The following is a 13,359-nucleotide window of genomic DNA, read 5'->3' as shown; positions in this document are numbered from 1 at the left end:
TATGGCATCACCGTAATACAGTTACAGGAACACATGTAATGAATATTCTGTCCTGATCTAATTCACTTCCTGAGACATGATCATGAGCTTTAGCTTATGGCTGATTGAAGCACATGCTTGCACATTTGACTGGACAAATCTCTAGAGAAGCCAGCAGAATCTGTATTGTGTTTGAGTATAGAGAGCCAAAAATATGCTCATTAAAGCTCCTTTAAACAGCTTAGCTGTTCAACGTAATGATAGAATTTGCATTCTGCTATTTCATGGTGAGAGCTGCATGTTATTGATCGGTGGCAGCACTGAATCAGCCTTTTACAAGTTTCGGTGTATTCAGCAGTACACTGAAACACATGAAGCAACTCGCTGTCCTTCAAGACTTTCACAAAGACCATGACAGAAAATCATGAATACAAGTAATTTTGCTGCTCTTACTTGTTGTCTCAGGAGGTGTTACTGCCCTTGTATGTTGTACTGCTCCGATCGTTCCATTTCCGTCCACACTCAAATCCATCTTTGTTGAACAAGCAGGAAGACTCTGAGAGGGAGTGATGCTGCTGTGGGATGGTTTCTTGGCTACTGGTGGAGGAAGTTTGTCAGACTTCACACTGCCATTGGAGAAAGCAGCAGTATTTGATTGGTCAGAAAACTGCATGAGCTCAGCCGCCAAACTTTGCTTCAGACTTGCCTGAGCTTCAGGAGAAGAGGCAACCGCAGTCTCTATGACAACCTTTTTTGTGCTCCTGGAGAAGATAAAGCTGGCAGTAGAGGCTGGGGACTTGTGCATGTCACATCCTTCTGGTGATTTCAAGGGCAAAGCCCCTGGTTCACTGGCATAGCTGTATGCGGATGATCTCATACCAAGTCGGGATGGGAAACCATCTCTTGAAGACATGGCTGCAGTTTTCATCCGTATGGCTTCTTGTAGGCGCATGGAAGGGGTGTTAAGTGTCACAGATGATGCTTTAACTGTCTGAGGTGGAGATTTCAGAGACAGGGACTTGCGGATGGGCTTTTGTGGGGTGTTGTGAGGTCCTGGGCTTGACACTGGGCATTGTTCCTGAACTGGAGCTCCCTCGTTGGTTGACTTGTCTTCTGAGGGAGCTTGCACCTGATCTTCAGCCATGTTGACTGATCTGAGGCGAACCATCTGAAGTAAGGAGGGGGTGACAAGAGGTATGTTTGCATCCTCTTTAGGAATGGGTGTACTTTTGTTGCGGGCAAGAAGCTCCTTGCTCCTGTTGTCTCTGTTTGCTACACTGGGCTGCCTTCTGAAATTAACCCCAGGGGTTAAGTTCTCTACTGGTAGATGAGGTGCTGCTGGGACAGTAATTGGAGGGGGAACTTGGGCGCTGACGGGAGGCTCAGAGGGAAATTGAGCTTCAACTTTCAGAGATTCTGGCTTCAAGAAGTTGCTAGGAGATGCTAAAGCACAGACTGGTGATGGACTCTCTGCTCTAGTCGTAGATGGTAAAGGAGGCCCTTCCATTGGTGGAGGGAGGACACTGTCTGAAACAGATGATGTCTGCAATGGACTGCAAGAACTCCCATCAGCGTTAGCTTTTGAAACTTGCATGACAACGTCTGGTTTATTTTCTTTTACTACTGTTTGTGTAACAGAAGGAGGCAAGTCTGAATCTTGTCCATGTAAAGGTATCTCAGCTTCACTTGAGTCCTTAATTGCCTCTTTAACTTCCTCTAGCACCACAGTCGGTGTGTTTGGAACAACCATCTCTGGGGTACAACTGTTCGTCACATCTGGCACATTGTCGGCAATGAAGGGTGGAGGTGGAGGAGGAAAGTCTATCTCATCCCCCCCATCAAAGACTGAGTCCCCTTCTAAAGGAGGCGGAGGAGGTGGCCAGCAAGACTCTATGACGTGGATTTCCTCCTGTACCCTCTGTAATTCATCAGGTGAAGCAGATACTGATGAGGGAGGTGTCCTTCTTGACATAGGAGGTGTAGGTTGGTAGGTAGGGGGAGGGGTAGGTGGTGGCGAGGTCTTACTTATTTTAGGGGCATCTACAGAAAGTGTCTGCATGGATGGGACTTCACTTATGTCCACCTCATCCTCGCACTTATCAACTAAAACCGTAACCCCACTCTGTGAAGAGGTTGTAGGGTTCTCAACTGGTAAATTAACTTCTATTGTGGCAATGCTACAACTTTCCTTTTGCTGTTTCTCAACTGAGTGCTCTGTCAATACACTTGGTTCTCTGTGCAGTACTGTCTGAGGCTTCTTCATGAGAGGAGGGGGATCTTTCTTTGGAGTTGTCCCTTGCCTCTCTTTGTCCATCACGACAGGACTACTAGTCTGCTGTTGTCTCTGAACAACTGCATTTGCCTCTTCCCTGTCCTGGAGTAACAACGCCTCTTGTTTTGGACCTGGACATTCCCTACTCTCGAGATCCTTATGGACACCCTCAGGAAGTGCTGCTAACAATGTCTCAGCCTTTTCTTTGCTTCGTGACAATTCTGACACAGCTTTTTTTGTAGTTGTCTCTTTTTCAACTAAAACCTGCAACTCCTTGCTGGCTTCAGTCTGGGTTCCTGCTTGTTTAACTGTGCTGTCCTGTACCTGTGCTGGTTTCTGAGCTACTTTGCTAACATTAGGGCAAGGTCCACACAGGAGTTCAAAGGTGCGTCTGTTGTGAACCCACGTCTCTGGAGGAGGAGGACATGGTGCTTTGACGTTCGGAGGTGGTGGGATGTCCAACAGCTCTTTGACTTCTGCACTCAAAGCTGAAGACTTATTTGGTGTAAGTTCTTTTGCAGCAACAGTGGGCGGAGATCCCTGGGGAGGAAAGCTAGGGCTACTTGTGGAAACATCTGGATTGACAGGCTCAGACGTACCAGACGATAGAGAAGTAAGCGAGGAGGAAGGAGAAGCTGCTGAGGAGGAGGCTCGCGACATAGATCTCTCTGGTTTAACAGGTTTCTTCTTCTGTTTGTCTGGGGAAGTTGGGGAGATCCCTTTTGGGGAAAGTGTTGGGGTGCCACTCTGACTGGAGTAGCCACTGGAAGGGGACATGGTCCGTTCAAATTTCCCACCTTCTGAGGGAGTTTTCTGGGGGGAGGAGGTGCTTGATTCTGGCTGAGGGTCTGTTCCTCCACCTTGAGAGCTGGTGCCAGTAGAGTTCGATACAAGGTTTAGGATCTTACCAGTATTTGCAGTTACAGATTTGATCTCATCCTTTGTTAGAATATTTCCTGTAGCAGTTGCTACCTCTCCAGATGCAGAACCGTTGAGACCTTTACTCTCCACTTGAAACTTTAAGTTGCCCCTGATCTTATTCCCATGCAGAGAGTTTGTTCTTTGTGGAGGTGCTGGGGGTTGCTTTGTCTTCATAACTGAAAGACTACGAGTGCAGTTCCGTTTGTTCTTTGCATCCTCCCCAGCAGCCGCAGACCCTAATGCACCACACTCCAAATCTTCTCCTGTAACTATATTTTCATGTTTACTGCTGGGGCAGCTAATTATGCTGACACTGACAAGGTCTTGGTCCCCACCAGACTGTTCAACCTGACTTTCCTCCACACTGAGACCCATTTTTTGTGAATTATAGCTGCGTGTGCTACCTTTGGAGGAGATAGGGGAAGAGTTTGAAATAACAGTCTTGGATGACTCGCTCCAGTTTGACCCTGAAACTGAGGTGGGCATCGGCGTGGAGTTGCTGTGGGAATTGTCAGTCTGGGAACCGTCACCATCTGATCTTCTGGACAACAAAGGACTGACTGATGAGTCCAAGGATGCCAGGCTGTTCTTGCTTATTGTGCGAACACTCCCGCTGTGGTTGACACTGTTGCCACGTGTGCGGCTGCTGCTGCGGTCAATCTCAATGACGTCAATTGCGGCTGGCAACACTGCATTAGGGATGATTGTTGACAGGTAGGTGGCCTGAGGAGAGATGGACATCACTGGGCCCTAGAAAAAAAAACAAACAGGGATTTTACAGCTATATGTGAACAGTCAAGATGGTCAAGACTTTATTACATTCACACATTCTTTATAAGTTTAAAGTTTCAGAAGACGAACAGTCTGATTTTGTTCTGACCTGGGGTTCCTGGAGGAAGCTAAACATGGAAGGAGAGAAGGAGGAAGAAGTGATCATTCCAGGTACAGCGACAGACTTGGGTCTCAGGACGGATGAAGGGCCGAGATAGGAGCCAAAGCCCTGGTGGCTGACAAGCTGCTCATCCTGGTAGACTGCCTGGAGGTGCTTCCTCAGCCGCTGCTCATCTCCGGATGCCTGTTCAGGAGAATAGAGACATGCTCCATTTATAAGTGATAAGAAACAAACATGACACCTGTACTGTATGATAAAACTATTCTGAATTAATGAATTCCTTCTGGAGCACCTTACCTCCAGCTCTGAAAGGTGTACTCTCGCACCCTCCTTATTCGCCACTGGAGTCTCTCCATCAACCGTAGGGATTATAACAACACCTGATTGGCTGTCAGTGACCTGTCCGTTGTGATTAGGGAGCTGGGTAGATACAAGCTGCTGGAAGGTGGAGCTTCTGTGCAATGCTGGAAAGAGGGCGGATCACTGTCAATAACATGTATACCACCAGTGATATATGATGACCACACAGTCAGCAAGGATAATGGACATACCGAGTTCTTTCTGGACCTGGTTGGGAATACCCATGATGGTGGTCCTCCTGCTCCTTTTCCTGCTCTTATCCAACCTTTTGACTGGATTCAGAGGCTTGAATGTAGAACCTGAGGGACAGAGGGAAAAACTCTCTTTTTAACTGAATTTGAGGAGGGTTATTTTTGACAATAACGGGGAACAAACACTATAATGTGTTGAAATACAGTAACGTTTCAAAAGTGTTGCTTGAAATTGGGAGCAGAATACAAAGTGCACTCACACCCACTCATGCACACACACAGCAATGCAGGCTTTGCCTTCCAGCTGTGATATGCAGAGGTAGCCGCAGCACTGTCTTCATATGCTTAGAACTTTTAAATAGCCGAAAAAGAAGCTTCAGCTGTGTGCGAGTGTGTGTTTCAAGTTCATTTTCCTTTGATATCATACCATGACTGCAGAGGCACCGAGCAGCTGGGAATGAGACGTGCATGCTAAATAAGTGCATGCCTATGAGTCGTCATAAAGCAGTAAACCCGAAGCGCTTTCACATGCAGAAGTGCTATGATTAGCCCTTATTTCTCTAGGATGAATGAGACACAGATGCTTCCTTTTCAGAGCTCGCTTTCTACACACACAAACAGTGTTTTCGTTTACCTTGGCGGGTGAGCACAGGCCTAGTTGACACGGCAGACGTTACTGTGCTATCAGTATTCCCAGTGGTGGATTTCGAGTCCGGAGAGCCACCTTCGTCCTTGGAGCTGGTATCCTGCTCCGGACGCAGAGTGTCCGTGGACTGCAGGTGATACACACACACAAACACACACACACACACACACACACACACACACACACACACAATGACAGTAGAATTTAGTTAGGTGGTATTCTTTATGTGAAGCAAGTGCAGGAAAAATAATAGATTATCCACAGAGCTTTTGGGATACTTACAACAATGCTCTCATTGTCAAGAAAGTTCACTCCATTCTTGTGTTCTGCGTGAACCAAAAGGAGAAGTTATCTTCATGCAGAAAACAGTAACAAAAACACAAAATTTGTTGTATTTCATATGTTCTTTTTTCTGAAATCAGTTTATAGTCTTCATTATTATTTACTATACTAGCAGGGTCAGTCATGAAATATTATGCTAGCTTGTAAGTGTGGCTAAGCTTCATTTTAGGTGGGTGTACATTAACTTGGCATGTGTATAGTAACTAATTATATGGGAGTCTCTGTACGGTATGAACTGATGCGTTTTGTAAAGACCCTCTGAATATGTCTGACCTTCCTGCTGTAGTATCTTGAGTCCCTCTTGAGCCTCAGTGTGCAGGTCCTCCAGGTACTGAGGCCTGCTGCCCTCTATGAATACATTCTCCTGGTAGTGCTGCGAGGTGGTGAAGTGCACCGTCAGCCTCTTCTGGTCTTCATTCCCTTTGGGGCCAGCTATTAGGATGGAGAGGGAAGAAGATTAATAGAGTTGATTTATATGAAAGATTGTAGTGACCAAATGCTGTATTTAGTCATTCATCAGCTTCATTCAAACCACAAGTCTTTCCACTAGTACTTCCTTATCCTCTTACAAACACTAACGCACATAGAAACAGATTCAACAGGTGTCCATCTGCCAAAACATTTATCAGCTTTAAAGTGAATCCTGCGCACTTCCACCTGGCCATGAGTACGTGTGTGTGTGTTTATCGGTGCACCTTTGACACAGCACACTCTCTTCAAATCTCATCACTTGAGCGGTTTGCTGGGCAGACATCCCAGATTGACTCAATCCTTAACATTAAACCAATGCCAGGCTAATCTCCTTGCAGTATCTATCTTCCTTGCTAGTCTCTAGAGGGATTAGATAATCTGGATTGTCCACATGCAAAGATGCCACGGGCCTCCCTGCTGCTTGGCCTCCTGCGTGGGAACTGGACCAGGCGCTTCCTTCAGGACGGCTTTGCTCAATGTCAAAGGACAGCCAAAAGACAATGAGACTAAACAGAAGGAGACAGATTAAAAAGGTAAAATTGGGTGCTAGTTTGATTGTAATCAATATAGGGAAAGCTAGAAGGTCGTACTGGCCCCGTGACCCACACTACTGAAATAGAAAGGATGTCTCAAGCTTTAGTCCAATTAAACTGTCAAAACAGTACAAACAGTGTCATGAATTCATGCTCATCCGTGCAATCATTTATCAGTCATCATGTTGAGCATGACGCACAGTAAATGGCTCGTGTAAAATGTCCCTCTGCCAAACAAAAGTCGGCGTGAGGTGTCCGTTTTCCCTCCTTTTGTCACTTCCAACACTGGCTCTCAGTTTCACCTGGCTAGGTAATCCTCTGCTTGTGTGAATGTACACACTGTACATGTCTGTGTGTTTGTGTGTGTGTCAGCAAGTCACACCACCACTCACACCACCCCTATCTTCCTAACATTCACACAGGTGAGGCAGCCAGTCATGCCCAGACACAATGCCCTCCCCTGTGTTTCGCTGTGGGAAATCTCTGTTCATTGTGAACCTGCTACTGTCTGAAGTCTAAAGACCTCCATTAGACATTGTTTTTCAGCATTTCCTCACATGCATTACTCACATAAACGCTTCTGTAAATACCAGTTGGGATTAATTGGAGGAAAAGCCCGCCCTGAGATTCATTGGACCCCACCAGGAGGTTTAGGTCTCTTGGTTGATTAAGACCAAAAAAGTCAGTTAAGCCCTTTATCTCATTAGAGAGCACCCCTAAATTGCCTTTAACACTAATTCTAGTGTGCCAGTTTGTGTGTGGTTATGCGTCTGAGCTTTAAGAGACAGCTGTACACAACAAATGAGCAATTATCATCTTTCCACTCAAGTAAAACCACAGATCAATGTCTTCATAGCTTCAACATTTAGGGCACATGAAATATTGGAAAAAAGTCAACCAGACTCCAGAAAACTCCATCAAAGTAAAGACAGGATTATTAATGTCATATAAACCAGTGTCCATTTGTGTCAACAGTCTGAAGTCAGAGCTACAGCCAGCTAAATTCCTCCATGTGTCTCAGCACTCACCCTTCTTCTTGAAGACAGACAGCAGAGAGCGGATGCTTTTCTTCAAGTAGACCACCATTCCTACACCAGCGCCATGGCAAATATAAAATGAATTCGTAAATATTGCGGGAAAACAAAACTGAAACCAACAAGTCCCCTTTTCTGTCACCGGTAAAAAAAGACAAGTACAAGATCCGGATATTATGAACTCAAATAGATGGAGTGTAGATGCTGTGTGTCAGAAGCTCTTTCCTCCACTTGCAGAGTGTCTCTGACTCGCTTGGGAAGGAAAATAGCACAATAAAACCTGCTTCCAGCCAAGCAGCCTGTCCCAGCTGCCTTATCCCTGAGTCTGATACCGCTCTCCCTCCTCCCTTCCCCCTCTGCTCTCTATCTCTCTCTCTCTCTCTCTCTCTCTCCCTCTCTCTTTATTTTTCTCAGCGATGCCCTCTTCTATTGTCAAATGAAGTAACCCCCTTCCGCCAGCTAAACGCCTGTCAAAGTTAGGCTTTCAGGAGGCAGGAGGCATCCACCCTCAATTCACTCAATATAGACAGACACGTGTGTATGCCCACACACCACCCATGTTCAGTCTAACTCATTATGATGAGAAGATAACACTACCTAAAATACACAATTTTGTGCAGGAGGAATGTCTTATCCCTTTAATCATCTCATGACCCTTTGAAGGCTTAAAGTTTATCTTGGTGTGAAATACCACCTCGGTTATTACTGAAATAATAACTAAACATTAAATGATAAACTTTCATATCTAGATCATCAAAACATCAAACTTCCACATTTGTAGGAGTAAAAATAAAACAGAAATGTAATAACTAAACATTTCCCCTTGTATCCACTGTCAGATATCCCAATAGCGTCAGTAAAAGAAGCTAAAACTTTATTATTATCATCGTTGATATATTTTTGTCCCTTCCTTAATGGATGCCCTCAGCGTCATGCAGCTGTCTGACGCTCTGTCTCATTATCTAAGAGCTACAGGGGCCATATTTGACAGTAAAGGTTGTGTCCTCACAGTGAAAAGCTAAATGACAACCAGCTGTGTGAGCCGCGTGTCCTCCTCTGTAACACTGCATCATCTTCTCCGGAGTCCGCTTTCCTTCCTTCTGTCTCTCCTCCGTCACATCTTTCTCTTTTCTCTGCCTTGCTCTGCCTGTCTGCCCTTTAGCCTTACAGCCACAGAAGTCTAGTTTTGAGTTATAAATAGCTGACACGGCCTCGGTTCATCATTGCAGCTTTAATGGTGCTGCGTGTGTGTGTGTGTGTGGGGATGAGTTGCTGTGTGCCTACTAATGTTTCCTGACAAACTACAGAGGGAACAAAATACAACACGGCTCTGGGAAGAAAAAAAACTAAAAAAAGATGATTTTGTACTGAGCAAACAACCAGTGTGGGATTATTTCCTCACCACTTTGATCCACTTGCCCTCTGAATAGATGTTTATTCCCAGTAAAGTGGCACAGCAGGGGGCTACAGCTGGCCTGCACACCCAGACCAGCTGGAGGGACACGGTGGAGGGTATTAACACAATTACCTTCATCCATACACCCGCCATTCCCGCTCACACCCACACCAACACTGGGCTCCTGGAACTAGCAAATTAAAGGTGGGCATGCTGAGTTTAGGCTTTTCCACTGAGGAACTCTTCACCGCAGTATCCAGGGTCAGACTGCTATGCCCCGGGGCGCTGGCGGAGCTTCAGCTTCAGGGCGAGTGAGGGCGGGAACAAGCTGAGGCCTTGAAGAGAGCAGCTTTCAACTCGGGAGCGTTGCCAGAGGATGGATTAATGGTGCCGGTAGCTTAACCTGTCCATCTCTTCACCTTCCACTCCTTCACTCCTGACAATTTGTTTTCACACTATCAGCATTTCCCATCTCAGTCCATCAGTGTTTTGCGTCAAAGTCTCTTTCATTTCATGTTCTTCTTTTTTTTTTAATCCAATTTCCTCACTTCACATCAAAGCTTTACGCATCTTCTGGATGACATCACTGGGCGCCTAATTTACACTCATTAGCTCTTAATCCATATTAATTTGTACGAGTCAGTTAACCAATATGGGACATGCTGGAGCTTATGCGCATTAGAAAGTGACTTTGTTATACAGTGATGTGGCCCTTTAAGGTCCAAATGCTCCATTTCTTCAAAATATAAATCCAGTACACACCCGGTCCCCTTAATGCAGACCTTTACTATGTGCCAGTTTTTGGGGGTCTCTTGCCCAGTCTGTGTACCCCCCTGTTGTTAACCAAGACCCCTCATATCAATATTCATTAGAAGGCCTAAAGAGGCACCATCTGGTCCTGGGGGAGAGGGCAGAGGGGAGACAGGGCTTCGAATGCCTTTGATTAAACTCACACAACACACCATTCCACTGCATAAGCAAAACAGCACAGTGCATTACAATGGAGTAAGTAACATATGCTAGCTTTATGCTAATGTCCACTCTACGTACTTGCATTTTAACCACAAAACGAGTCATAACGACAAATATTCAACACTAGACAGCCAAACACTTCCTTTCAACAATTCTAAATCAAGTAGTGTGCCTTTTTATGGGCTAGTTAGTTTGTTTATAGCTTTTTATCTCGTGAAATAATATCATAAATCATATGTGCTAGCCTTGTTAGCCGGTCAGACAGACTGTTGGAGGACAATCAGTGGCCAGTCATTAAAACAGGCTTGTTAAAATATGTGAAGCCAAAAAACACATTCAAATAAACACATTCAAAATAACTATAATGATTTGACACACTGGTCTCTCTATTAATTTTTACCCTAGATGGCAAATCATTTTGTGTTTTTGTGTCTTTCCTGCGAAAAATCATACACACATTTAATTTCATTCAATTCCATTTAAAGAAGTGCTCCCACTATTATTATCAGACAACTTCATTTTTTCCATTAGGAACTTGTTTTGTGAAGAGTACCAGTCCAGTGCACGCAACCAAACAAGCAAATCAGTCCAAAAACAGATAAAAGCAGCATAAATAAGTAAGGAACAGTATTTAAATAATTATCATCGCTCTCATAATTAAAGAAGCATGTTAATATCTAAAAGGTCATAAAACTCATATTAAAAAGGTTATTCATGCCTCCCGTTGAATATGCTAGTGTGTGCGACAATCTGGATCCCAGCTAGACATCGCCGAGGAGTTTAAAAGTGAATAATGTAGTATTTACTTCCACAAAGTTTGGGGACTCACAATAGTTGTCAAAATGTATGCAGCAGAGGCAGATGTATCCTGAATGTTAGTCCCTAAAGCTAAGCAAAAACACAGAATCCTACAATTCCTATAATGCCACCCAACAGCATCTTCCAGTTTGAGCCCCCTGCCTCCTAAATGTCCACTTCTATCAAACCCCACACATCAAGTTTTTAATGCAGAACTTCTGTCAAGCCAAAATTACAAAATGACATCATCAGGGTAATTCTTTCAACCCCAACTCCTCCAGAGCCACCAAGACATCACGTAAGTGTTTACACAGGCTGAGTGTACTCCTTAGTGATGAGTAAACCCAACTGAAATGTTTAAACCCAAACGCCACCGCGCCTATTCAACACTGGGATAATGATCTGGGCTGTAATATCTCTTATATGAAAAATGAAAAAAATGTAGCTGGATAATTTCCAATATAAACAGATAAGACTGACTGATAGGCAATATTTAATAAAAGTCAAATATATCAGTTTTACTGGAGAAAACATAGACCTCATCTCTCTGAGGACAAATCATATAGATAAGCTGCTCTGACTCAACACTGTAATTTCTGGTATCCACCCATACAGCGTCTTGCTCCACTAGAGAGCGCTAAGAAGTTCAAATCGTGAGTGCACGCATTAGACTGCAAAAACAGCAGGTCATTAGATGAAGACGTTTACTGTACAGCTACAGACCAGCTACAGACCAATTTGTACCACTGGCAGACAAAAAGCAGCTAATGTAAAATATGACTCCCTGTGGACCGACCAAGCCCAAACCCTGACGCGAACACACACACACACACACACACACACACACACACACACACACACACACACACACACACACACACACACACACACACACACACACACACACACACACACATACACACACACACACACACACACATTTATTAGAAAATGTAATACTGTGACCACATGGTGAGTATTAGCTCATCTCATGTCCTCAGCTCACCCTTTGATTTGCTGTGCAGACGAGGAAGGAGGTAAACAGAGAGGCAAGCTGCTCTGCTGTCTTTCTCATTACTTCAACATCAGTATCAGGTGAGGATGCAAGTCACTGGACCATGAGAAGTAACAGGGCTTCCACTTCATGCCTTTCTGGGCTTGAAAATTGTCACTGTGTATGTTTATTAATGTGTGCGGTTCAGCGCGTACAAGATCTTTGTGTATTCATAAGATGCCTTTTTTTGAAGGGACACGCTGGAGGGTAAAGTCAAAAATGAGAAGGAAAAAGATGAGTAAAAGTTCAAATTTTTGCATCAAGTCTGAGCCAGGAGCAATGTAGAGCTAGGATTGCTCAGCACAACATCACAAATTATATAACATGACCATCAGATCTTCAAAAGCGACAATGTCTTCAAATAATAATATGTACTCTGTGGATACATTTTATTTTCTATAATAGATTATAGTGAGGAGATTCACGTAATATCTAGTGAAAACACATTGCTAGTTTTTTTTAATTATGTAACCTGAGTGTCATATTTCCACTGTTTACCACGCAACAAAAGATTACATTTTATTAAAATGTATTTATACAGCGCCAAATCACAACAAAAGTTATCTCAGGGCACTTTTTCATATAGAGCAGGTCTGGACTGTACTGTTTAATTTACAGTGGCCCATCATTCCCCCCATGAGCAGCACTTGGCGAGGGAAGCAAGGAGAACCTCCCCTTTAACGGGATGAAACCAGGAGCAGAACCGGGCTCTAAGTGGGCGGCCATCTGCCTCGACCGGTTGGATTGAGAGAGAAAGAAAGAAGGAGAGAGGACAGAGGGACATGATAATGAAACTGTTTTTCAGTTTCTCTAAATAAATTAATACATTTTCAGGAATGTATTTATATCATAATTACTATAACCTTGCAATTACTTGGTTAATTATGGAGTCCCAACACTGACAAAATGTAGTAAAAGGTTATCAAACAACTTGAGAATATAATATGTATTGGTGTATTTAGCTATATATGTAACAGTTGTTGCCCTATTTGCACCCTTTACCATTTTTATGCAACTCACTTCCTTTATGGTTCCCTCTTTATCGCAATCCCCTCTGTGGCCCACCCAGAGGAAATCAGAAATGCAGGTGATTCACGGGTAGTGACAGTTACTGTATTCAGTGATTTATGTCCTTCTTTTGCCCCCGTACCCTCCTCTCCTTTCCCCTCAGCCCTTCCTCGCATTCCTTCAGTCTCCTTCCTCATCTCTCTGCCTGCCTATAGCCCAAGTTTTACATTTCTGTATGTTTCATTTTTACGCTCCCTTCACAACCATTAGCGCTCATCAGATAAATGCGGTGATGAATGAGCCTTATTTCACAGTTCATATTTCATTCTGACCGAGCCAGCTGAACGAGATATTATCATAACAAGATACACAAAAAAACATGGAAATATTACAGTGGATATGTGCACATGGAGGATGGAGGTTAGACTGCATCTCTGTCCCCCTGGTTAATACTACACTACTCAAAGTAGGAGGGCTCATAACTCAAGTC

The 13,359-nt window shown here is 44.1% G+C and overlaps 1 protein-coding gene across 1 annotated transcript in view; it reads right to left on the bottom strand.

The window, feature by feature from the left end:
- The window catches only part of nhsl3 (NHS like 3), a 37,666-nt gene that overhangs the window by 614 nt on the left and 23,693 nt on the right, over nucleotides 1-13,359 (bottom strand). The window contains exons 3-9 of the mRNA XM_062436011.1: nucleotides 5,877-6,035; nucleotides 5,544-5,587; nucleotides 5,250-5,388; nucleotides 4,616-4,723; nucleotides 4,362-4,528; nucleotides 4,053-4,247; nucleotides 433-3,922 (exon numbers count right to left, since the gene is read on the bottom strand). Of these exons, the coding sequence (XP_062291995.1) occupies nucleotides 433-3,922; nucleotides 4,053-4,247; nucleotides 4,362-4,528; nucleotides 4,616-4,723; nucleotides 5,250-5,388; nucleotides 5,544-5,587; nucleotides 5,877-6,035 (4,302 nt within the window). The remainder of the gene's footprint in view (nucleotides 1-432; nucleotides 3,923-4,052; nucleotides 4,248-4,361; nucleotides 4,529-4,615; nucleotides 4,724-5,249; nucleotides 5,389-5,543; nucleotides 5,588-5,876; nucleotides 6,036-13,359) is intronic.

This window comes from Scomber scombrus, chromosome 16 (assembly GCF_963691925.1).
Source record: "Scomber scombrus chromosome 16, fScoSco1.1, whole genome shotgun sequence".
Classification (NCBI taxonomy): Eukaryota; Metazoa; Chordata; class Actinopteri; order Scombriformes; family Scombridae; genus Scomber; species Scomber scombrus.
This window is presented reverse-complemented; position numbering and strand designations above follow the sequence as displayed.